Source organism: Theileria equi, assembly GCF_000342415.1.
Source record: "Theileria equi strain WA chromosome 4 map unlocalized gcontig_1105316255041, whole genome shotgun sequence".
NCBI lineage: Eukaryota > Apicomplexa > Aconoidasida > Piroplasmida > Theileriidae > Theileria > Theileria equi.
The window spans coordinates 1,271,453-1,296,759 of record NW_004668225.1 but is presented as its reverse complement, the minus strand read 5'-3'; the positions used below and the strand labels follow the sequence as shown (position 1 = coordinate 1,296,759).

The 25,307-nt window shown below is 42.2% G+C and overlaps 11 protein-coding genes across 11 annotated transcripts; 6 read left to right on the top strand and 5 right to left on the bottom strand.

Annotated features, from left to right (window-relative positions):
* Positions 1–285: 285 nt before the first annotated feature.
* On the top strand, positions 286–1,509 carry BEWA_050280 (hypothetical protein; the record flags this gene model as incomplete). The annotated part of the gene is made up of 1 exon (XM_004831955.1): positions 286–1,509. The coding sequence occupies one exon, from the start codon at positions 286–288 to the stop codon at positions 1,507–1,509; it is 1,224 nt and encodes a 407-aa protein (XP_004832012.1).
* A 131-nt stretch (positions 1,510–1,640) lies between these two features.
* BEWA_050270 (hypothetical protein) lies at positions 1,641–3,131 on the bottom strand (the record flags this gene model as incomplete). Its single annotated transcript, XM_004831954.1, has 1 exon — positions 1,641–3,131. The coding sequence occupies one exon, from the start codon at positions 3,129–3,131 to the stop codon at positions 1,641–1,643; it is 1,491 nt and encodes a 496-aa protein (XP_004832011.1).
* A 98-nt stretch (positions 3,132–3,229) lies between these two features.
* Positions 3,230–4,201, bottom strand: BEWA_050260 (hypothetical protein; the record flags this gene model as incomplete). Its single annotated transcript, XM_004831953.1, has 1 exon — positions 3,230–4,201. The coding sequence occupies one exon, from the start codon at positions 4,199–4,201 to the stop codon at positions 3,230–3,232; it is 972 nt and encodes a 323-aa protein (XP_004832010.1).
* Positions 4,202–4,529: 328 nt separating this feature from the next.
* On the top strand, positions 4,530–5,300 carry BEWA_050250 (hypothetical protein; the record flags this gene model as incomplete). Its single annotated transcript, XM_004831952.1, has 1 exon — positions 4,530–5,300. The coding sequence occupies one exon, from the start codon at positions 4,530–4,532 to the stop codon at positions 5,298–5,300; it is 771 nt and encodes a 256-aa protein (XP_004832009.1).
* Positions 5,301–6,157: 857 nt separating this feature from the next.
* Positions 6,158–7,158, top strand: BEWA_050240 (signal peptide containing protein; the record flags this gene model as incomplete). Its single annotated transcript, XM_004831951.1, has 1 exon — positions 6,158–7,158. The coding sequence occupies one exon, from the start codon at positions 6,158–6,160 to the stop codon at positions 6,944–6,946; it is 789 nt and encodes a 262-aa protein (XP_004832008.1). The 3' UTR covers positions 6,947–7,158.
* Positions 7,159–7,291: 133 nt separating this feature from the next.
* Positions 7,292–10,245, bottom strand: BEWA_050230 (DNA-directed RNA polymerase, alpha subunit, N terminal domain containing protein; the record flags this gene model as incomplete). The annotated part of the gene is made up of 3 exons (XM_004831950.1): positions 7,292–8,539; positions 9,530–9,675; positions 9,864–10,245. 3 exons carry the CDS (start codon positions 10,243–10,245, stop codon positions 7,292–7,294), a joined length of 1,776 nt encoding a protein of 591 aa, XP_004832007.1.
* Positions 10,246–11,407: 1,162 nt separating this feature from the next.
* On the top strand, positions 11,408–15,746 carry BEWA_050220 (hypothetical protein; the record flags this gene model as incomplete). The annotated part of the gene is made up of 2 exons (XM_004831949.1): positions 11,408–14,111; positions 14,224–15,746. 2 exons carry the CDS (start codon positions 11,408–11,410, stop codon positions 15,549–15,551), a joined length of 4,032 nt encoding a protein of 1,343 aa, XP_004832006.1. The 3' UTR covers positions 15,552–15,746.
* A 1,330-nt stretch (positions 15,747–17,076) lies between these two features.
* Positions 17,077–17,946, top strand: BEWA_050210 (signal peptide containing protein; the record flags this gene model as incomplete). The annotated part of the gene is made up of 1 exon (XM_004831948.1): positions 17,077–17,946. The coding sequence occupies one exon, from the start codon at positions 17,077–17,079 to the stop codon at positions 17,944–17,946; it is 870 nt and encodes a 289-aa protein (XP_004832005.1).
* Positions 17,947–18,683: 737 nt separating this feature from the next.
* On the bottom strand, positions 18,684–19,715 carry BEWA_050200 (haloacid dehalogenase-like hydrolase family member protein; the record flags this gene model as incomplete). The annotated part of the gene is made up of 1 exon (XM_004831947.1): positions 18,684–19,715. The coding sequence occupies one exon, from the start codon at positions 19,713–19,715 to the stop codon at positions 18,684–18,686; it is 1,032 nt and encodes a 343-aa protein (XP_004832004.1).
* A 1,179-nt stretch (positions 19,716–20,894) lies between these two features.
* BEWA_050190 (hypothetical protein) lies at positions 20,895–22,295 on the bottom strand (the record flags this gene model as incomplete). The annotated part of the gene is made up of 1 exon (XM_004831946.1): positions 20,895–22,295. The coding sequence occupies one exon, from the start codon at positions 22,293–22,295 to the stop codon at positions 20,895–20,897; it is 1,401 nt and encodes a 466-aa protein (XP_004832003.1).
* Positions 22,296–23,474: 1,179 nt separating this feature from the next.
* Positions 23,475–24,854, top strand: BEWA_050180 (hypothetical protein; the record flags this gene model as incomplete). Its single annotated transcript, XM_004831945.1, has 1 exon — positions 23,475–24,854. The coding sequence occupies one exon, from the start codon at positions 23,475–23,477 to the stop codon at positions 24,852–24,854; it is 1,380 nt and encodes a 459-aa protein (XP_004832002.1).
* Between the last annotated feature and the right edge of the window lie 453 nt (positions 24,855–25,307).

Here is a 25,307-nt window from a genome sequence, read left to right as displayed (position 1 = left end):
AGTGGAAGATGGAGAATCTGAGGAAGAATTTTCTGAGGAATCTCATAATCCTACTTCCATCGGTTCCTCTGCCACTCAACTTGATTAAGAACTAAAGGATGAAGGTCCTGGTAAAGCTGAAGAATCTACTGCTAGATCTTCTACTGAATGTGATGACAGTGATAATGCTAGAGGACCCTAAGGACATGATTGTAAAGTTAAGGAACCTGAAACAGCTGGATCTGAAGCCCCTTATCAACCTAAAGGACTTGGTCAGAGCATAATGGTCTATATACCTTATCAATAATGGCTAAACAACAAGTGACCATTAAGCTTAAAGAAAACCAAAGGGTAAAGAGTAATGATAGGTCCATACAGTATCCAAATACTAATCTCATTACCGTCACAAGATCTAATTACCCTCATGGGTCTACGCAGGATTTCTACAGGTATACTCATGAGTGGGATGGAACACGATTCAAACTTGCAGAGATCCAAGATGATAATAATATAAGAATAGGTGGAATTAGAGAATACAATCAAAAGGTACCCTACGTTTCCGCCTATTACTGGACTAGTGATACTAGTAAGGCACTCATAGTAGGAGTTACCACTACCAAGGGTGATAACACTCCAACTAAGTATTATGCCAAGAGTGCTGGGAAGTCTCAGTGGCATCCATTATATGGGAGTTATCAACCACTAGATGCTGAGGATCTTGAGCAAACTCTGGACGAGCTTAACTGTTATTTCAATAATGGTGTTACCATTGACTTATCGTATAGTAAATCTAAATCAGGAAAGAAGTACTGTTGCCCTGATAATACTCATACTAAGAGGGTCTCTGTTTTTAAGAAGACAGTTTCCTGTGTGCAACATAGCTCAAGCTCCATTACATACTACAAACATGAATTTACTTCTGATCGTACTTCAAAACTTGCAGCTATCAAGTACCATACTTATCCCAGTAGAAGGAAGAGAGTGAATATTCCTGACCTTAACTTACCTACCAAAGATTCAGTAAAGGTTACAGTTTATGCATTCTACTCTGATAGTAGGGATCTGGTCCTAATACATGTAGAATCTACTGAGAGCTCTCCAGTTACTGGATGGTACAAAAAGCCCGCTAATGGCAGTAGAGGTCATGATGAAAATTGGACAACAGTAGGTATCAACACCACACCAGGAGATTTAGAGAATAAGGAGCTTGACTGTAGTAATAACAAAAATTTTAAAGAACTTGCTAAGGAACTAAAGAAACTTGGATGTTACAGCTTGCAACAATGTACTATTGATCCAGAACATCTTGGACAGAATGGAGTTCAACGTGAAGAAGTCCCTGCAGCTGACTTATCTGATCAAGTCCCTGATACAGAGTCTGAGACTAAGATGCTCCTACAAGGTAATGGACTTTCTGATGGAGCTAAGGTAGGAATTGGCATTGGAAGTACCGTCGGTGGAGGCGCAATTACCGGTCTAGCTCTATGGAAGGGACCTGCTCTAATTGCACGATTAATAGCTCGTCTGTAGTATGCTTCCCTACCCTTGGTAGGTATTAGAGACCCTCCCCTCTAGACTATTCTCTTGTTGGTATACTGGAATGCTAAGACTTGTGCCGACTTGTAGTTTCTTCAGCATGACCCTTTAGAGTCTAAGCATACTCAATATGGTACATTCCTTAAAAACTCTATAGGATATCCGTGTCTAACCCAAGGGTCTCCTTTAAAACGTTTGTAAAGTTTCCATCCTGCAAAGCAAGCCAAGGCAGAAGTAACAAGAATGCCGGTAGTTACAGAGATGGTAGTCTTAATAATATCTTGATTAGAGTTTGGAGAGTGTAGAGAGACTGAGGATGTGGATAGAGCTGAAGCTTTTTGAGAAGCATGAGTTTGAGATTCAGAGGGTACATTGATTTCAACAGGAGGTCTCGTAAGTCCATGTGTAGCGTGTTCCATAGGGTCACCACGTTCCTCAACGCAATACTTTTGTTTAGTCCCTTCTATAGTATATGGATTAGAATCATAAGAAAACTCGACAAGAGAACTATCAGTGATAACGGTTTTATCCGGGGATTCCCCAACAATGGTAGTAGTATCATCAGGTTCCAAGTATCCGTAGATCGTGGGATTAGGGTTAATTGTATAATCTAAAACGTTTGGTTTGTATTTAGTCTCATTAATTTCAACAGCAGAGGCATACCCATGCATAGTGTCTTTCATAGTGTTGTATACATTCTCATCCAAAATAATTCCTGAGCCATAGGTTACTAAGGAAGCAGTAGGAGTAGGAGTTGGTGGAGGTACTTCAGCACCTAGCCGAAGTGGTTCATCCTTCTCAACTTCTTCATGTTCACGAATTCCATCACTACCTCTAGAATTATCTTCACTCTCTCTTTCTTCAGCTGTTTTCGGTTGGGATTCTTTTTCTTCAGCAACAGGAGGTTCAGTAGCCATTTGAGCAGGAGTAAGAGATCCACCTTGAATACCAGCAGTTAGGTCAGATTGATTAGTAGCTAGGACAGATGTGCCAGCACTAGATTGTTGTTGAGTATCTACAGTGGATTTAACAACACTATCTTGTGTTTCATGAGAGTCAGAGTTAGAATTTCTAGCAGATTGTTGAGGTTCTTGGGGAAGAGGTGGTCCAGGTCTACCAGGGATTTCTTTGGCTTCATCACCAAGATCAGAAGCAGGAACAGTAAGTTTAGAAACAGTTTTTTTATCATCTTCCTCTTTTTCTTCTTCAGAGTCTTCCGGAAACACTGATACTCCAGTACCTTCACGTTCAGAACGTTTTAGCACTTGCTGTTTAGCGATCTCCAGAGTAGTTTTAAGAAGATTATCAAGTACATTTGGATAATTACTTCCTAGTCCATTCTCCTCTACCCAGCCATTTCCATACTTATTCTTATACAACTTATGACCTTTCCCACTGTACCACTTCTTAGTCCTTCCGCCATCACTGCTGACATAGACAAGGGGAGGTGTGTTGGTACTATCACTCTTGGGAAGGAAGACTACTAGTTCCGTAACATCAAATATTGGAAATTTGTCCTCGTATATTTTAGGTTGCCCAGTGAACTCAGTTACGGTAAAAGTCTTGTTACCTCCATAGGTGTGCTTCCAAGCAGTATAGTCTGCTAGCCCGTACATTGAACCATCATAATCTTTAACTTGTACTTTATCAGGACAACCCTCACCCTTACAGTATGGGTTAGGATAGTGTCCATTTTTTGCTGAAACATTTATATCTACAGGTCTGAAAAGTTTGCACTTTGTTTATGGAGTGCCTTTTTGAGTTCATCACCTTTGAGTTGTAATTCGCCACTTTCAGGCATTATCATAGTCCATTGTTTGCTATCAGAATCCCCATTGTTACTAACAATAACTGGTATTCCACTAAAACGTTGAACATGTACTTCCATAAGTAAGGGTTTCTTCCTACGCTTTTCATCTTGGTCCCAGTAGTAGGCCGATAGCTTAGGGGTATCTTTGTTAAGTGTAAGAAGTTTGTCATCATCTCCATCTTTAATGTTAACTCTTTTGTATCTAACAAAGTTTTTGTCACTAGCGTAAGAATACTCGTATTTTATATAGCCTTTTAAATCTCCATCATTTTTATCTGTGATAGGAGTAACTGTGACGTTGGCCTTACCACATGCGCATTTATAGTTACTTATCTTGTAGATGTCAACGATATGAAGTTTATGTAGTTTACAGGCAAGTTCATCTAGTTTATTCTTGAACTCATTTCCACCTTTCCCTGGGTCATCTTCAGGAAAGTTTTGAGTACTAGAAATTGACCTCCATGTTAAGTTATCCCTACCCAAATTTTCGTACCAGCAATAGTTACCACAATTATATTCGCTAGTATTACTTTGTACCCTGAGTGCAAGAGGAACTTTTATAGTTGTCTTACCATTATCATGTTCAAAAGAATAGTAAGTTGTTACCTCCCATACCTTAGGGTGTATATCGGAGAATGAAATAGACTTTTTACCGTCATTACCTTCTATTTTAATGGGCTGATTGCCATATGTAACTTGGTCTATCCACAGTTTATGTGAATCATACTTATGTCTGCAATATTTGTAGCCCGTCTCTCTATTATCAACATCCCTAAGCCTTCCTCTTTTTGCCTCAACCTGAGAATCATCTTGACAGGTACCAAGACTTTTTCCTTCAGGGCACTTCTTCCTTATATCTATGCCTTCTGTAGACATTCATAATGCTACCTTCTATTATCCAAGTTTATAGTAATTCCCTTATTCAACATCCTCCTCATCCATATATTCATCCTCCCTCACAACTAGATCACCGTCAGAGAGACTATCCATGGAACAAGATGAACAACTATCAAAATAGTCTTCAGTAATGCAGTATGGATAGTCCACCGAGTCCCTTCATCTCTAGTAGTTATGACCATACAGTGCTGCATGCAGATCTGGCATCTCCACATATCCGATCTCCATGTCGCTGGATGCTTTGTCTACACCATTAACCTTTTCATATCCATCGTTTTAGCGCAAGATCCGAGCTGTTTGAGCCGAAATGACGATTTTATCGTCCACTAGTCTCTACACCTTGTCCATCTCCTTCCTCATCTATTCATCCATTAAAACTACCGCTTGTTCCAGTGAATGTCACTATGCGCTTTCCTTCAAAGATCCAGTCACGCTGGACATTTCGGGTGAGACTCCTGGGACGATAATGGAGGTGGAGGGTGAGGAGTACAACGGCAACCGCATCTTTTGTACAAGACCCGAATTTGCCGAGGAATACAGGATTGGCGACGTCATGGACGGTCGGGAGCTCATTTTTGGAGACAGACTGAGGAATGACGAACGGGAAGTCTTTACTTATGTGCAGGAAGACGGGACGACTTACGTCGAAGTCCTCAGCATTTACAAGGGGGAGAATGGCGTAATTCGGGAGATTGACGAGTTTTTAAGGAGATTCAACGATTCTCGTTACAGGAGGCTTATTAGGGAGCCCGTGGAGCTCGATGTTACAAACTATGACCCCTCCTCTGGAAAGATAAAGATGGAGGTCTACTCCCGGGGAAGGAGGATTTACTCGGTAAGAGACACCCTCAAGTACCTGGTTGGAGTGGTACGATATGGAAAGCGTGTCATTGACGATGTGACCGAAGGAGTAAAGTTCAAGGAGGTCCTGGTCGACGAAAGAAGGGGTTTGACCATCGAGGTTGCGCGGTTCATGAAGAATGGAGATTTGGTCAATTTAGAGTATAAATTTGTGGGCGAAAACGAGGGGTTCGAGCTGGTCAGCGAAGAATGTAATTTGGCCTATGAAGAGGTTTAATGGGTGAGCTAGAAACGTAACACGTGAGAATCGGTGGACTACCCATTCAAGGGACTACCGCATCACGCCGCCATCTATTCCATCGCATTAAAGCCGAACGTTAAAGTGGTGATCACACAGCGTTTATCGCAGGATGATCCCCAAAATTACCTGACCTGCGAACCATTTAACTCTTGACTTTTATACTGCATGCAGTGCTGAGCTCTTTGCAGGCGTTACTCACCCAGTGCACATCTGTCAGTCCATTCCCATGCCTACCAATCAGCAAGTGGAGACGGTCTAAAAGAGACTGCCTTGCAGAGAGAAGGCGTAAAGCCACGGCCTTTTTTGGCTGGGGGCATGTGCCCAGGTAGGACTTTGTCTAACTCTACGAATTCAAGTTCTACATGGGTGCTGCGACTCCATAATTGTTGTTAAATGTACAAAACTCAGAATTTGCCATTTTTGGACCAGAAGATGGGCAAAATCAGTGGTAAATGTCTACTTTACGACTCCGTGGCCCTAAAATGGCCAATTTCCGGGCACAACGGAACCCATTCGAAGTAAAACTAGATGAACATTCCATAATCCACAAAGTTTGACACCATACCGCAAATCGACCACTTTCGAGGCATAAGACAGGACCCACACGGGGTCTGTCTAACTTTGCAACCTGGACTCTTCTGAGGCCTCCATCGGGCCCTTTGGAGACATTGAAATATTTAAAACAGAGACAGAGGGCAGAAGGTACCGAAAATGCCTGTCTAAACCTCAAACGAACTTCTTCTTTGGGATCCTTCCTCCACCCCAGAACCGGAAGAAGAAACGCTCCTTCCTCCGCTTACTCCAAGCTTTCTGTGCCTTCTCACTGAGCAATCATGAGACTAATCACAGTACTATGGATAGTCTGTGCCTTCAGACTGGGTAGCGCTGGATTGGTGGATACAGTCATTGATTGCTTCGGTAGCTGCATTGGCTGTGTTTCTGGTAGCGACCTTAACCTATCTCTAGACATAACAAAGGCTAGGAATACGGAAAAGGTCCTCGTTTATAGTGAGATCGAGATGAAGTGTCAACACAGGAAATTTCAGCCCATTGATACTGTGGCAGTCACTCAAGTTCGTTACGGCAATCATCTTTTATGGAAGGCGATGCCTGGCGCCAAATGCGTCTTGGTAAACACGTACTTCAACGAGTTGGGACACACCCTTGTTCGGCTCGATTCCGAGAGAGGCGATATCTCCAGGTCCGTCTTTGTTCAGAAGACTAACAACGACTGGAATGAGGTTAACGAACAAGTCTTCAGAGACCAGCTGTGCGCCATGAGGGGTCGTGATAGAGAGCCCCGAAGAAGGAATGAATACATGGATGAGGGGAGCTGGGCCCGTGATGACGAGTTGCATTTGGATGACCAGGAAGACGAAGAAGATTCTAGTGGAAGGCTTGGAACTACAGCATCGAGCAGACCTGCAAGAAGAACTAGGAGAATAGTTGTAGACATGAAAATAGACATTACCGCTGATGTGGAGGAAGCGCTCGGAGAAAGTCTGGGTGCTAGAAATGTGCGCCGAAGAGGATCGACTTCTTCCGTAGACTCCTACGTAAGCACTAGATCGAGAAGATCCTCCAGTGATAGTATTGTTGTCAATACGAGGAGATCCAGATAGGTGCACAGATTATAAAACAACCACTTACACGGGACGAAATGCCAAAAGGTCATGCACAATCCTTCATTTCTACAAACGCGCTGCTCGACTATTTAAATTTTTTATGAGCACATGGAAAATCACGAAAGTTATAGAGGCATTAAACACGAAAAAGCATAATTCACCTCTTTGTAACATAGTATTGTGTCCTATTAAGACAATCACAGAGTAGGAAAAACGTAAGTACTTGAAACTTTTCATGTTAGCATAGTCTATTCTAGTTATATGCTATTTTACGTCGCCATTAAGATTCAACTCCGCTCCATTGTTTTTGCACATGCATGCCATTTATCCCAGACAGCAACATTAAGGTCCTCCCCGTGGGTAGTCAAACGCTTTGGGAGAGTTGCGGTCAAACTCAAAGATGGGCCATTGGCCGATATTTCCTGGGCCGGCTGGATCCTTGAAGAGCCAGGACGGCGGACTCTCATCCTTCTCTTCCTGTTCCCTATTTCTGCGCTCTAGTATGGTCTCTGGAGCTTCCATTCCATCATCGAGAGCTGGAGGTAGCTGCTCCTCGAAAGCGATCTGGTCCTCCAAATCCTTCTTCCATGCGGCCAACTGTTCCTCCTTAGCCATACGAGATTCTGGATCAATGGCATATTGTCTGCGGACATCTTGTCTGTAAAACCATCTCTGGCGAGCTGCAGCCCTGTCTTGAGGCTGAATGTATGGATTCCACGGCAAGTGCCTGTTAAGCTCTGGATGCATCATTTCTACGCGTGTATTGTAATCCCTATCATCTGCTATAGAGGCATAGTCAGGCTTACAATCGGTCCTCAGAGCTACCAGGGTCCGTTCAAACCACTCCAGCAGAAAGGCATTCGTCTTCAAGAGTCCAAGACGTGGAGTTGTTGACCCATCGGTATGGAGCTCCAAAGTTACAATCTCACTGGTGGTTTGCTCGTCCAAGCCCCTCCTTTCACCTCTGAATGCAAAGACCGAGATGGGATTACAGCTGGAACAAAAGTGTATAAATCCATCGTCTGTAATGTCCCTTTCCAGCGATTCTGGACCGTGTTCCGGTACCACGTAGTTTGCAATGTACTCGATTTTGACATCCATTGTGAGATAACTGTTTGGCGAAAGAGTGCAGATGTAGTGATTTTTGTTGACAATTTCAATTTTGCGATCAGTAAAGGACCCAGAACTCGAACCGATGTCCGTTGGCTCCTCTTGTTCAATTTTTAAATGTCCAGCAACTGCGATAAGTGGTCCCTTTATTCTCAGCCTTGCAATTATGGGATTTGTGAATGTTGCAGTTTCTGGAACGTTGCGGAATATGATCCCCCTCAAATTTCGTGACAGTTGAAAGAAGTCTTCCCTCAATCCAACGATGGAGAGGAATTCGTGTTCCAGTCCGGGGACTCTGAGAGCAGTGATTCTCCCAGCACCGATATGTCTCTTTGCAACGCGCCTTAGACTGTTCATAAGTACCGGAATTACGTCGGTATGAAGCGAGTGGACGTAAAAGAAAGTGAATGCCTTCCCGTTATGGTATCTTACCGGTTGTATCTGCTTGAACTTTAACCCGTAACTCTTGAGCTTGACACACTAAATTTGGTGATGAATGCAGAGTATACGAACGGAGTGAGTATAATGTGAGCTATGAATGGAGCGCGACAAACAGGTGACCTACCGACGTCGGAGACTAGGGAGTTTATCACTATGGAATGAACAAAGTGAATGGAAGAGTGATGCGAATTCATCCTTAGATGAATGAGTTGTCAAAATAGACTGGAAAAGTCCTTGTAAAATCATAAATAGCATAATGAGTATCCTAAGGACTTCCAGAACCCAAAGTGTCTGGTTGGCCACTTACTCCTGTCACATTCATACTTAGAGTAAGTCTTCAGGTAACCGTCTCCAGTAAAGGCCAAGATGGTCATTAGGGATTGGGATGTAAAGGTGTTAAAAGAGGAGATAGCACCTCCATCCTTATCTTTACAGCATTGGCAGTCTGGTTTAGTACATTTGTCAGGTTTACAAGCTCCTACTCCTCCACAGTTGCATCCGCAGTTAGTTTGGCAGTTTTCTCCAGTGCAGTATTTACCTACTTGATTATCAGTACCTACTATACCACCAGCTATGGTACCCTAACTTGAGATTCCAGGAGCTTAACTACTCCATACTAGGCCACATTCCTCATTCATTCGTCTTCCATAGACTCCCTTTGGTCGTCCAGTAGTACCACTAGTAGAATAGAGAATCTCTAAAGAGTCTACTGGAGTGAGAGCAACTGACAATTCAGACTCATATACTGCGTATGCTTGCCACTTCTCCTCTATTCACTTTGCTCATCCTTTCAGCCACAAGAATCCAGAGTCTCCATCACTACTCCATTCACCTTGTTCATTCCATAGTGATAAACTCCCTAGTCTCCGACGTCGGTAGGTCATTCTTCCTTCCGTTTCACTCCAGTAATGACCTTAATCCTACTCTTCCTTAGGCTCCAAGAGGTCGCCATAGAGCTCCTTCCAGCCGCCTGCTCGCATCCCTCATTCTTCGGGACTCATCCTCCGCTTTGCTACGTACATTACTCACCTCAATCTCTTTGACCTCGGAGAGGACAGTTCGTTCTCTACTCTCCTTGTTATACTTTGCAATCTCCGTCTGAATCTCTTCTTCCGTGTAATGCCTCGGGACGTAATCCTCCTCCGGCTCGTTGCCTCCGACAAACTTTACAATCCCTGAATGGTGAGTATGATGTGAGCGATATAATGAGCTACAAGAGCGAGAATGGGAGCCACAAAATTGGCTCTCGGAAAAAGGGAATCGAGCCTCTAGACAACCGCTGGACCCCTAGTAAGCCATACACTCATTCTCCACCCAGAAACTCATGGCATACAAATGACGCAGATGAATAAACGAAACAAACATGGAGGTACGGGAGCGTCCTGGAGAGGAGCATCTCGATCAAAGGGAAAGACAACCTTTTTCCCCTCGTCTGCCGTTCCATCGCCACTATCTGCAAAGCATTGATGCGATTGTACCCTTGAGGGCCAGTGTGGAGCTAAAAATAAAAGGGAAAGCGGTTGAATCCGTCGATCGTTCCCCTTTGCGATATTTTGTCCCTTATCCTCTATTTTTTTCCGTCCTTCTCCATGTGTTCCATAGAAATTACGGTGTAAACTATGAGAAAACCCGTGGAATCCTCCATTTGTAGGCCCGCAGCCACGTCTAGTGACAGCTCCAGTGTGTGAGAGCGACGAGACGCCAAAAATCGAAAAGAGCAGAAGAAAATGGAACCATTTTTGCATCAGTCCCAGCTTAATTGATAGTATAAAGTGTATGAGGCCCGAGAAGGAAGCACAAGAGTAGGGAGAATGGCAGTAGAGTACGCGGAACTTTGTGTCAACCCCGAAGAAAAAGGAGATGGATTTAACTGTTACAAGAAGTTTATCTCTGAAAATACAATTGGTAGGCTAAATAAATCTCCAGAGAGGTGGAACAACCGTGAGTACGTATGGAGAATCTCCAAGAACATTCGCGGAATACTTGGATGCATTTCTGATAGTTGCCAAATATGCAAGTCACAGATGCTCATAAATGCGCTCCTTCATATTTCATGCTCACCGAGGGTAGACAGATTTGCTTCACCTAGTCACTCTCATTTTGTTTCAACAAGAACCGTTACCATAACTGTCTACTCTGTTCAAGGTTCAACAACCTTCAATTGTGTAGCTCATTGTAGGTCTAAAAGGGTGTCCAGAGAGAAGCACTTCATTCCACTGTCAAGACATCTTCGAAAGACTCCTCGGAAACCTCTTGCATGCAGGCTCAGGATTATGAGCGGCTCCATAAAACGCTAGAAACAGTGCTTCTAGAAGGTCTTAAGATTCCCAAAACCTACGGATAATGAGAGGCTGAGGATCTACAGGGATGATGTAGAATAGCCTACACCTAAGAAAGGTTACATACCACTTTCTGTACTGGAAAATATCTTCCGTCAGCAATGAACGTTGTAGAAGAGTTCAAGACAGAGACAGGGTACAAGGGCTATCCTGGAGTGTATAATAACGGTGCCGTAGTTTATGGTGAGAATGGAATATTAAAAGCGTTTCCAAGAGAGTTTGTCACTATCATTGCTGAATTTAAAATGGAGAAGTCATTAGAATAAATATTAGTGACTCTTCCTCAAGTATGTGTACATGAATACTTACCATATGCTCATCAAAGTCCACGGAAGATCTTATGAAGTTGTCTGGAAGTACTCCTGTACACCAACATTCCAGCCCCTTGTTCTTCCAAACTTTACATGCTGGGATTACTCATTTTTTACTCCAATGGCCAAGAGACTTGTATAAGTCGATACAGTAACTATGATCTAAGGAAGAAGAGAATGGAACGAATAGTTCTTCACCCCATCTACCAATGGCATTATACATTATTCCTTCACATTCCCAGTCTCCATATAACAGGATGAATGTTCTAGCAGTACTGTACACAGTATCTTTACTAGATCTCTGCAACTGTGGAGAACTCAGTAGTCTCCGTAAAGGGGTTGTGGATGTCCCACTTGACCTCTCTTCTCCGGATCCTTCCTTGGCTAGATACTATGAAAGTGCAGTGGATGGAGTAACCTATTACTCCTACTTTCCCAAGATACTGCTGTTTAACAAGGTAGTAGATGGTGGAGCTACTCTCTGGGAGGCTAAAGGAGAAGAGAGATGTGATGTACTATTCACAAGTGTTGGTGATAGAACAAGAGTCATTCTCCATGTATGGGTTAAGGGTTTACCATCCAAGATGTTGTACTATGAGAAGGTAGACGGAGAATGGAAGCTTGTAACTGTAAGAGTTAAAGGCGTTCCGGAGTCTGAGAAAGTTGTATCTCCAAAGGAACATGCTGAACTTAACTTTGCCAACCTTGGATGTCCATTGGGAGGATCCTCAGGTTCAGAAGCTAAGCCAAAGGTCACTCTTCCTCCCACAGAATCTAACAATAATGGTGAAGATGCGAATGAAAACAAGGTGGAAGGAGGTACTCCAGACGATGAGGAAGAGTCCGGTGAATCGCAACCTAAGGAAGTGGATAAAGAGGAGCCTGACCAGCAGTCTACTGATAATGCAGCTGGACCAGTTACAGATGTTTCTCTGGAATCCGGAGATATACATTATGAAAGTTCTCCAAGTACCGCTGCAGAACCATCACCAACTGAAGATACTGAACAGACTGCCGTTTCTTCAAGTGACCCCGTAGATCAGCAACCTACAGAGGTGAGTGAGCTTCAGGAGCCTGAGCCTTTACAGTCTACTGAATCTCCTCAAGAAGTAGCATATCAACAGAGTGAGGCTCCTTTAGAGGATCCCAAGCCAGTATCTAATGAGGAAGAATCTAGTAATGAGCAAGAGGAGCTAGGAGACCTTGATGATCAAGACTCTGGAGAGACTCTTGTAGAAGAAGTACAGCCAGAAGTTGCTCCTGCAGAATCTCCAGAGGATGATGAACCTGGGAATGGATCAGAAAAGGAGTTTGGAGATTCAGAGTCGACTGGGTATGAATCCAGTGACAATAATTTACCAGAAACTAAAGTAGAAGAGCCAGAAGAACCTACTAAGCCTGCAAACTCTTCCCTTTCCAAAGTTGACTCTACCCTATTCAATGTAGAAGAGGGAGAAGATAATGGGTTTAAGGTTCTTAAACTGACTGTAAAGAATGGTTCTACTGTCAAGGAGCTAAAGTATGATGGTAAGGAGATATGGTCCAGTGGTATATTTGGTTCTCCTTGCTCCTCGGCTGTCATATATATGAATGGAGACAGGCCCACTCTTGCAGTACTTGTTACCAGGGATAAGAATAATAAGCAGAGCAAGGTTTACAGATACCATAATGGTAAGAAGTGGAAGAAGGGTAGAGAAGGTACCCATAAAACTAGACTCAAGGAACTGCAAGATGCCGCTAAAGAAAAAGAGTCTACAGAAACAGTCGGAGATAATGTAGAAGAGAAGGCTAGACCTGCTAACAAACCAGGAGATGTTCCAGCTAGAAGAGATCCAGTGAAGACCGTTCAACATACTCCTCAGGAAGCTTCCTCCTCATCTGTTAAATTCTCTAGAGAGAATCCCACTACTCCACCTCAACATTCTATAGTTCCTCCTAGTCAGTCTACTCCTGCTGAGGAATCTCCAGTTACTCATAATTCTGTAAGTAGCGAGCATCATGAAGCTAAGCCGGAGGGGGCTATATCTCAAGACAATGAGGAAGAACCTGAGACTCCTACCAGAAATGATAAAGTACATTCTGAAACTCTCGTAGGTGAAGAGCATGCATATGAGGTTAACGCAGAGACTATTGAGACTCCTACTGCAGAATCGTCTAAAGATCATCTTAGGGGTGATCCTCGACCTTCTCAACCAGCTGTTCAACCTACTTCTCTATCTGATCTCAAATCCAAGATTGATTCATCGCTATTTGATGTGAAGGATGGACAAGAGAATGGGTTTAAGGTTCTAAAGCTCAAGGCTAAGGATGACGCTAAGCCGAATAAACTTACCTTTGCTGGTAAAGATGTATGGAAGGCTCAGAATGCTGTTGATGTTCAAGCTTCTGATACTCAACAACTTAACTCAACTGGCCGAGCTAATCCTAATCAAGGTACTCTTTCTGAAGATCTTCAACAATCTACTGTCTCATCTGCCCTAACTGCTACTGCTCAAGGTGGACTTCCTCCTGATGCTCCTCAATCCGAAGTTGGTGAAGGTACTCCTAAAGATAATGGAACCAGTAAACCTGTTACTGATGAATCTCAAGTTCCTCAACCATCTGGACAAAGTGGTCTTGTTCTAGATCTTGCTAGTCCCGATGAGGCAAACTTAGATGTGCATACAGAAACAAAATCAGAGGTAACTGTTAAGTACCATTATCCAAAGGATACTTCCAAGGATACTTCCAAGATTACTACTGTTGTGGATGGAGAGAAGGAAGTCTGGAAGGGTGTGGATAAGGAGCATGCTCTATCAGTATTAGTATACTATGCAAAAGGAGACTCTTCTCTCATTACCATAGGCATAAGCAAAGGTAGTGGCTCTAAGCTAGACTTTAAGCATTTTGAAAAGGTGGGAGGAGAGTGGGTCTCCATTGATAAGGAGGATTATGACAAGAAGCTAAAAGATCTCAAGAGTGGTGTGACTAATCCTTCTACTACTCTTCCATCTTAATAGCCTCTCAATAGTGACTCCTTACTCCCCATGGATATAATGCAGTATGTTCTCTACCCTTGGTAGATGTTCTTTAGAGTCTCTCACTTTAACTCTTTGTAGACAGTATTACTCGTTTTGTTATGAAGGTACATGTCCTGAGACTACTCTTGTTACTCTTAATCTTGCAAATCCGAATAAGGCCGATATAAATGTGAATATAAAGGAGGAGAATGGAGTGTCTGTCAAAGAACATTTCCCGAATAGAGGCCATCACATCTCTTCCGTTATGGATGGTGGAGCTACTCTATGGACATGTGGAACTGGAGAAACTTCTGGGCTTGTAACTTCTTACACAAAAGGAGAATATGCTCTTCTTTTCGTAGGAATAAAGAAAGGTGACAATTTCGGGAGTAAGTTATTTAAAAAGGCTGATGGAAATTGGAATGAAATTAGTCTGGAAGAGTTTAAAAAAGCAAAAGAAATGATGGAAACACCTGTAGAATCCACTGAACATGATCTCCAAGAGATTAATCCATCGCATCCTATTGAAGATACACATACAGATAATCTTAGAGGATTTCAAGATAAGGAAGGATCCTCTGTAAAGGTTCTTGTAGAGACTACATCCGATGATGTGGAAGAGAAGAAAGAGCGTGCTGATAAACCTGTAGAATCTCAAACTCCTAAGGAGGAAGTTCCTCCATCAGATGGACAAATGGGAGAGGTTATGGACCTAGCCAGTATTTATCAGGACAATTCTCTGTCCTTCGATTACTCCTTTTCTGGTAATGCTGTTCAACTCATTGTTCCCAAGAAGGGCGTTAGTGTTACAAAGCTAATGAATGACACTGAAGAGGTTTATACTCTCTTTTCTGGACAAACATTTGACCATGCCAGAGTATATCTTAATAAGGATAAGAAGCCCGAACTGGTCCTTCTAGTAACTACTTCATCTGGCGCTTCTAAGGAAACCTACTTTGAACTCCAGAATGGTAAATGGGTATCTTGTAATGACAAAGATGCCAAGATGCTAAGCTTAGTGGTTATTACTCAGTGGAAATCAGACTTTGAAATTGATCTCTCTGCTTCTAAGGACACTGACAAGTGTACTATCTTTGAGGAAGAGTTACTAGGCATTACTACTAATTCATATTTCCCTAAACCTGGCCATGTAGCCAAGAAGGTAAAGTATGATGGGCAGGAGGTTTGGTCTGGCGGATTTAATGATCGTTGTCTTTCTTGTATCATTCGCAAACGTGGTGACAAGGAACTACTAGAAATGATAGTTGTTGAGGCATCTTCAAGGAGGTATAAATACTTTGAAAAGACTGCTGATGGTGAATGGAAGAAGGTTGACAAGGGTAAATTTTTAGATAAGCTAAAAGTAATTACGGAAGGGTCTACTTTACATCCGTCTCAGTGAAACTTCACGGATACTCCCCTCTAGATCATTCTTTACATTATGCTGCTAAAAGTCAGCATTGATGTATCTCTTCTCTAAAGTCTTTACTGGATGTTCCGAAGCAATTTTTATGGACATATAGCAATAGTACAGTATCATGATTCAATATTTTGTTCACACTCTGTTAGAGTGTGTATGCTTAATTAATGGTAGTCTTTCTTACATGCATAGACATCATTATGAGTGTTACATGTCCATACTCCATCACTCATGTATTAAGAGATGATAGGCTTAGAAGAGTGTCAAAAGACCCTGTAGTATATCCAGGAGTACAGAATCTACATAGAAGATACACCCATGGTATTCCAGCCTAGTTTACCGTTCAAGGCCCATATTCTCCGTAAAAGCCTGCTGTAGCAACCAGTGAATGGTTCTGGTCTACCGAGTGAGAGGGACTTGGTACCGCATGCGTGTTTCAGGGACACTGCAGCGATTCGTATTTAAACAGATCCTGTTGATATTAGAACTCTTTATTCCTTCACACATTGGTCTTCATAGCCCGAAAAGCGCGGAATCACTAGCCAGGGACACCAAGCATGGACTAAACCCGCACAATTCCCCCTCGAACGCATTGTAACATAAACTACCGTCTAAAGGTGATGAGATTGAGGTATAAACTAGCTACACATCCCATCAAACTTTATGATTCAAATGTATAGAGGAAGGCTTTAGGAACGTTTGGAGACCTCCCAAGCGCTAGAATGAACGCCAAACAGCCCTTCCACGGCAAGTATGGATAATAGATGAGATAGCATCGGTTTCCAGGCTACATACGGTCATATTCCAATTGTGCAGAAGACCAAGTCCCCATAGGAAGAGGAAGAAGAAATATGTACGCACTCCTTGTCGCCTCGAGTATGTACTCATAAAATGGTTTCTGCTAGACTCGTATCCGCCTCTCTCTTTGTCCTTGTGGTTTCAGCCTTTGCCGCTGACCTTGTCTTGAAGACCCTCTCAGGAACTGGTCATAATGAACGTGGCTTATTCACAGTTCTAGATGCTCTTCACGGTAGTCATTTGTAGGTGTGGCCGAGAGTAGCGCAAGTATGCGGAATATCCTTGCACGTTCGAGCTATTTTCTCGTGAATTCATCGTTTATCCATGGAGAATTGCTTGCTATAGCTCCAAAAGAGCGGAAAACGAGAGTTAATGGAATGACTGTCCAGCCTGTTAGGTAGATGAATGAGGGTTCCTGTGATGTCTATCCTAGTTTATATGACCCCCAAAGACTCTTTTCATGTATGGGACGGACCCATTCATCTATAGAGTGTCCCTGGGTCATTCTGGAGACGGACGAGACACGTGGCATTTTCAGTACTCGACCCTCATCAGATCCATCACTGCCATATTTTACGACTTTATATATCTTGACTATTTATAGAGGCTATCTACCCATTAAATAGTCCATAGAACGTTTCAGCGATAGAGACGAGTAGGAAAACAAAACTGCATGCAGACTTTGTAGGGGCTCCACGTTCCAGTAAAGATGAAGCTCGTCATACTCGCGACTCTACTGGGCCTTTGTATGGCCACACCAAGTCCACCTCCGGCTGAAAAGGCTCCAGTAAAGAAAACTTCAGAAGATGACAACTTACCGTTGCCTCACGAGTTTATTTCTGGTGAGACTGGGCGATCTAAAGAACTTCGAGAATGGCAAAAGAAACAAATGGGAAAAACAAATCCGTTATTAGACCCATACTATGAGGAATTGCTGGAGAAAAAGAAAAAGGAAGAACAGGAACAACTACAAAAACAAGAGGAGCTTCAAAAGAAAACAGAGGATGAAGGAGCCGAGCAAAAGGGGAAAGCTGCACAGGATGGACCCAAAGTACCTCAAACTCTAGAAGAGAAGGAAAAGGAGTTTAAAGAGAAAAGAGAAGAAGCTAGAACTAAGTTGGAGAAAAGGATAAGTGAAGAAAAGAAGAAGCCCATAAAGGACAGGAAGGAAGACTATGAAGCCAGTAGCGATGGAAAATTTGATGAATGGCTTGCCAAGTCCAAGGCTGTTGAAGTGGGTGCCAGAAAGTTGTATGAAGAAGCCAAGAAGAAGGTAGACGCCATAACTGAAACAGAGTCCAAGAAACAGTTCGAAGAAAGACTCGAGGCTATTCTTAAAACTGTCGAGGAAATCACAAAGGATATTGAGGAACTTGAAAAGACTGAGGAAAAGGAGAGTTCTAAGGCAATTGAAAAGGCACTTGGACACTTTTTAGGTCACTTCCAAACCCGTGCCATGGTAAAGTCCGACGTTAGTGAACTCATCCTCGACATTGCCAGGGACCAAGAGGATGGAGACGAAGTCCTCAAGACCCTGGAGCAGTTTCTAGTAGCTCTTGAAAGGTCTCCACTGGCATAACCATAATTGATGTGCCGTAAAATTTTCAGTTTCTTCTACATTGTTTTATATGTTTCAGTACTCCTTACAGTTGTACTCTCACAGTGAGAGTCCTACTCTTCTTTAAGCTCATTGCATTCGCTAGCACCCTCGGAGGTGACCTTGCAGGCCTGAACAACTAACGGTAAATTTACCGTCCAGTATCTCTCTACATTATCCAAAAATGGCTAAAATGGGTGATTATTCAGTTGGTCCAGAGTAGTCTTGATTCAAAGAGAGTAGTTGGACACTGTAGATCGAGGCGGTGATTGTTGCGGGTTCCAGATCAACCATTGCTGACTATACACTTGTGTCCACAATAAACAGGCTCCGGAAGAAGCCGTGCTTCATGATAATCCTAGAATGGATAATCTCTAATGAATAAAAGAAATGGCAACAACCAGCGGCGCTTTAACCATAAATTTTAAAATGCAGTATAGTAACAGGGAATGAATTCTTAACATTTTACGGTTTTACTTTTAGTTCAACGTTTAAAATTACAAGACATTTCCGATTTTTCTAGAGAAATTTTCAAGGCATAAATCCTTCCGGGTTTAATGATATACTATAGTTATGCGATATGCGATGCGTGTCATAATCTACATTCCTTTGCATTTGTTGTAAAAAGGATATTAAGCCTTTACCAAAGGCGCTAGTTCCGTAACTCCAAGTGTATACAATAGCTACCCATTCATGCGATTCACAATGAAATGACATCTCTAAAGCCCATATGTGAGTTTAAGGGCTTGTGAAACTGCTCCTTGGTCACAGGTTTTGTCCAGCACAATCTTTGCATGCTTCTTAACTTCATCCTTTGCGTCTCCAACTGCAAATGAGAATCCAACCAATTCCATAGCCTCGACATCGTTCTTATCATCGCCTATGAACCCACAATCTTTGGAAGAGAGACCATAGTGGTTTATAAGAGTAGATAGAGCACTCGCCTTTGTAACTCCCGGGGGACTCAAATCGTGAGTTCCATTTATGTCTACCTTGTCAACATAGTCAATGCCATCTCTGAACTCTGGAACATTTAGTTCAAAGCCTGCATATTTCATCATGACGATGTTCTTCTTTAGGAGCTCCTCAAACGTTGTGAATCTCGGGACTATAAATTTCCCCGGATAAGTCCTGATGATCTCATTGTCTTGTGCAAGTGAAAAGGCGTCATCTTCGTTGTAGAATATGACATTGGCTGTAAGCCCATTTTCGACGAGGAACAAATGGAGAGCCTGTAAAAACTCTTTGGGGAAAACATGTACGCTAAGAACACTGCCATTCTCATCATATACGAGAGCTCCATTTTTGTAGACTCCAGGATAGCCTCTGTACCCTGTCCTTTCCACAAAGTTTGGGCCCCCAAGACGCTTAATCGCTGGACCAAGTGGTTTTGCTGTGCATAAAAATGGTATGTAACCTCTCCTTCTTGTTTCTGCGAAAGCCTCTATGTTCCGCTCCCATGCCTCCTTGTTGTTTGTGTAAAAAGTCCCATCCATGTCAATTCCAAAGAGGACTGGCGGCTTTTCTGGCTTTACGAATTCTGAGACGCTCCTTGACCCTCCACTGCCTGCACATAAAGAGTAGCCTTTACCCTTTCCCCAATGCCAATCATTAACGCCGTCAGATAGAGAGATTCCAAGGGTCAGAGCGAACGTTATGACTGTGATCACCCTCATTGCTACGAGGCCCAGGGGGCTCTTTTTGCCATCCCTTTGAGAATCCAGCGCACTTCCAGAACCACCTGAAGCCATATGTGAGCTCAGAATGTCCTCGGGATGGGAAACGAGTAGAATAGACGTCGTTTCTTCTGCGACCTGAAAACAAACAAAACTGGAATCTTTCAGACCAGGGAGAGCCTCTACACCAAACAGACGTTGAAGAGAGACACTAGCGACCTGTACTACCTACCAGGAATCCATATTATGGGATGTAAACGCCAAAAAGGGGCCAAAAGGACGAAACTGTCCATAAAATCCCAAAGTGAGGACTATGTACGCCGAGCTTTCGCCATAAAACGTGCCACTACATCCAGAATACAAACTATTGCCCGTGTAGACGAGACTGCTGCATTTAGTGGAGAAATGACGACTGAACGGGCGCCGTGGGGAATCGTCCGGAGAAGCAACGCTCCATAAAATGCTCAAACCAATCGAAATTTACCACGAAATTGGTATGTAATTGTGTTTAAAGGGCAAAGGACTCATAGGAAAAGTCTGGACGGCTGAGGGTCAAGGAAAGGCAAAGAAAATGGACGTTGTAGGATCTGCTCGGTCCTGGCGTTTTGCCAATGGAGCGTTTCCCGGAGGTTCCTGATCCTTTAATGGATGTTTCGATGTTATTACTCCGTTTCTCATCACTTGGGAGAGTTTGGGAGGAAATTGTGAATTTCAGGGCCCAGGAATGAGTTCCTCCCCTTTGTTGGCGCTCAGCCAGCGCTGTTTTGGAAAACTACTAAGTGTATTATACTATTGAAAGCCTAGGAGGAGCGATGGATGTAAAGGTTTGAGGAATTACGGCCTCTTTATGGATATAAATGAGCTCTGAATGTGCCTGTTGTTATTCCCGTAATTCTAAATGCTGAAATTGGAGGAAGAATGGCTACAGATTCGGAATGTAGGAGGTATAAGGAATGGTTCCTGGTGTTCCCTTGTCTGTGAAGGCCCTAAGTTTGTACTTCTTACTCCCAGTAGTCATCAACTGTACTGTAAAGGGAGACTAGTCAGTATGGAGACTAGGGACTCTATACTGAGTAGTTGTTATAATGGAGTACTACTGTGGATATTGGGAAAAGTCAGTACCATACTGAGTATGCATAGACTCTAAAAGGTCATATGGATTCTAGTATTCCAGTATACCAACAAGAGAGTAGTCTAGAGGGGAAGAGTGTCTCTTGGTCCCAGTTCTGCCTATTGGCAGGTAGGGAGAATATATTACAGACGAGCAATTAGTCGTGCAATTAGAGCAGGGCCCTTCCATACGGAAAGAGCACCCAGTCCTGCTCCGCCTAGTCCAGTTCCAACAGAGGTTCCAGCTAGAACACCTGTATTCGATGACTCGTGAAATTGTACATTCTTTAGCTCATCTAGAATGGGTTTCAAATCATTATCTCCAATTTCTGTCGTTCTACCATCACTTCTAAAAAGCTTTGTCCATTCCTTTGAGTTCTTAGTTTTTTTATTATAATAGGTATATTTTGAGGTATTTTCAGCAGTTACCAACTCAATAAGTAGAGGCGTCTTATGATTCTTGTCGCTATTCCAGTAATATGCTGTGACGGAAGCGAATACACCTTGGGTTTCTATACCTTGCAAAGTGGTATTGTCACCATGTTTAACTTCTCCAAGTTTGAAGTATATATTATCCTTTGGCTTGTGGGTAAATTGGTCATAGTCTTTTAGATCATCTCCAGGTTTAGTAACGTTGATCGTTTCGTTCGAACTTCTGTCAGTATATGTAGGTTGTGGAGTATTTGTTTGTGAAACATCAATTTTGATTGTTGGAAGGTAATTGTCATATATCAGCCTCTTTATAACTACTGCATTATCTTCAGAGAGCTCGTCAATACCAAATCCAGATATTTCTTCCCATTTATTTGCATCAGTGGCCTTCTTGTACCAAATATTTTTTTCCTGGGATTTATAGTGAATGAGAGGTCCAGGTGAACTAGTTTTCCAGTATGTGTTTACATATTTTACATTCCTTGGATACGAAAATCCAGTTTGTTCACTGTATTTATCAGTAAAGTATAGGAAGCTGGGATTTTCAGGGGTCTGAGGAGTAAAGGTGTATTTTATGTACTGATGTGTAGTTTTATTTGTCTCGTCAGGCTTTATGGTGAATTTTTTGTCACATGCAGGAGAAGTGCAGTTATATGTACCGCTAGTTTGTGAAATGTCAAGTTGGTGGGCTTTATTCCATGTACAGTTCTGAATGTCCAGTCCCTTTCCGAGGTTCACACTTGCAACAACATCTTTCTTCCATTGAGATGTTCTACTATCATACTCATAGCAATTATCCTTTTCAAGTTTCACAATGAGAGGAGTTTTATAATCTGAATCGCCTATCCAGTAATAAACGTCGAAGGTTGATCTATCGGATATCGGCATGTTTGTATCCTGACTGTTATTTTTTATAGATTGAATCTTTGGTTTATCTGATGTGTAAGTGAGTTTTTTGTATGTGGTTATATCGGATAAATATTCAGTCACATTTATTGTAACAGTTACACTTGCTATCTTGTAAGAGTATCTTCTACCCTGACTTATTACGGAAACTTGGCCTGTTTTTCCAGGGTGATAATTTAGATCAACATCAACACTATTTCCAGTCATACTACATCTTCACCCACTAGTATACTACATTAGTCCCTAATAGTATCTCTAACTCCATACTATCCTACTCACTCATTCATCCTTCTATAGTAGTACTCCATTGATGTCTCAACTGGTGTGAGCAGAATGGGCAGTATGGATGAATGATGGTAACTATCTAAGGAAGAGACAAGAAACAATAGGCGTGACAAAAGACTATAGGTCTAAACAATGGGTAGTCTAACTAGATGTTGTAAAGGAGACCACCACTCCCAGGAATTTTAGATCCCCTGCAGAGACTTATGCATGTTAAGTTGGGGATGGAGAATGAGACACTACTGCTAAGACTGGCGTCAGTAACCATGGAACTCCGGTAAAAGGAAACTTGATGAGTGACTTACTAACATTAAGGTTCTCTAGATGGAGGATGTTGAGTAGTTCTTCCTTCATCTGTCTGTCCAAAGTACCTTCTATATACAGAGGTACTATAGACCATGGAAGGAAAAAACGGCAGCGATATGAGATACTCTGGAAAGCGCTAGCTTAAATACTGGAGATAATGAAGAAGAAGATGAATAACCAAGTCTATTTGTAGGGTAGGTGTTTTGTATCTTCCACAAGTCATGCCTGTGAATCTGGAGGATATAACAGTACAGACATGATTGCAACTAGTAACCTAGAAGTATGAGAGTCTCAAGGTAGTAGTTGGTGATATGGAGGAAGAAATATATATGTAAAGTAGTAATATCCCCCACTGTTCTTCGCATTCCTGGATTCTATTCTCACCATGTTCTCTCCGTGATATTATCATTCATTTACCAAGGAGGCTTACTAACTCTGTTGTATATCTAACTTGCCAAGACTCAAAGTCTTTTTTCTATTGTGACTTTCCATGTTACACACTGTGCGCTTTTGCTGTAAGATAACACGAGTGCATGTTTGTTGTTGTCTCTTGTTCTGAACATTTCTGGGTACTTTCTTCTTTTAGATAGCACCCATTATTTAGCCTGTACTAAGGTTATAGTTTTTTGACAGACAAAGATTCTACAAGATGAATGTCTTCTCAGTACTATGGAAGAGTATGCGAAGCTGTGATTTGATGGAGACCGTCTGTCTAAAATGACACTGCGTTAAGCTCGGATCGTCATCTCTTCTTATAATTGATGGTGGGTGCTGGAGTATGGAGCTGCCCCTGTAATAATGGTGGCTCAACCACAGGTAATCATTAATCTTAAAGAGAACAAAAGGGCAAATATCGATACTCATACATATAATGGAGATCCCCTCACTAGTGGCAAACTCATTGAGGTTACAAGATCTTCCTTTCCTTCTGGGTCTACACAAGACTTCTACAAGTATACTCATACTCTGCAGACAGGAGGAGAATTCAAGCTACTAGCAATTCTAGATGGCGGTAAATATATTCAAGGAGTTCCTTTGAACAATACTGTCTTGTCAGTTTCCGCCTATTACTGGAGGCATGACAGTGGTAGAAAGTCTGCCAAGACACTCTTGATAGGAGTCACTACCAAGAATGGAACTAGGTATTATAAGAATAGCGGTAACTATCAATGGCATCTTGCTTCTACGTCTCAACTCTCTGATAAAACTCTAGAGGAGAAGCTAGATGAACTAGTTTGTCAACATCACAATGCAGTTACCTTGAATATAACCTTTCATAATTCTAAGGCTCATAGGAATGGAAGCTACTGCTGTTACAAACATGAACATGAAAAGCGGAATCAAGGGAAGGTTACTGTTACTGTTGAGAAAGTTTCTTGCACATCCCACATCTCAAGTTCTCTTACATACTACAAGCATGAAGCTAATGCTGGTAAATGGAGAGTAGCTGCTATCTACTACTATGATGGTGGTAGAAGAAGGAGAATGAATATTGATAGTCTTACATTACCTACAAAACAGTCAGGAAAAGTTACGGTTTATGCATTATACTATGGCACCAATCAGAATCCAGTACTCATTTACGTGGATTCTACCGGACAACCTAATGTTACAGGATGGTATAAAAAAGGTACAAATGGTAGTAGAGGTAATGATGAAGAATGGACAGAAGTAAAGGATCTCAAAGATAAAGCACCTGATAAGTTAACCAATCCTACAGGCTGCAATAATGAGAACTTTAAACAACTTGTAAAAACTTTAAGAGAACTTGGATGTCTAGGCTTGGAAGCATGCGCTCTTGAACAGAATAGAGTTCAACGTGAAGAAGTCCCAGCTGCTGACTTATCTGACCAGGTTCCTGATACAGAGTCTGAGACTAAGATTCTTCTAGAAGGTGGTCCTATGGCATCTGGTGAAGATGACGAGGATGGGGAGGAAGAAACTGAAGGTGAAGCTAGTGAAGATGGTGGTGAATCTGCTGAAGAATCTCCTGTTGAAGCTCTTGCTCTTCAAATTCAACAAGCTTTTGGTTTGGATGATTTAGATACAATTTTTGCAGTAATCTGTGGAGGTTTCATTGGAGTTGGTTTGACATCTGCTACAACCTATATTACAGTATGGAAACTCTATAAGTTTTGTAAGAGTCTACGAAAAGATCCTTGGGTTAGACAGATTTAGGAGTCTCCCGATCCCACCCCTTAGCCTAGTTAATATTTGAAGAAGTATTGTACACTAGAATGATAATTTAAAGATCACTCGTTCATCCTGTAGATGGATTTCAACCACTAATGCAGTAAAATCTGCCAGTAGGTAGACTTCCTTCTAGACTAGTCTAAATGTAAAAAGCAGCATTAGCACAAAACCTCTCTTCTCAGGGAGTCTTGGCTAGATAGAGTAGTAAACAAGATTCGGGGATTTAATGTTTTAATGCAGTATACTGGAATACCATGATTTGGTATCTTGTTCAGACTCCAATGAGAGTGTGTATGTTTAATTAATGGTAGTCTCTCTTACATGTCTATGTTCCTTATGAGACACTACCCATTCATCCAGTATTCATGCATTAACAGATGACAGAAGAGGAGAAACTGAAGATCTCTAAGGGCAGACAGCCCATGTAGAATTACATAC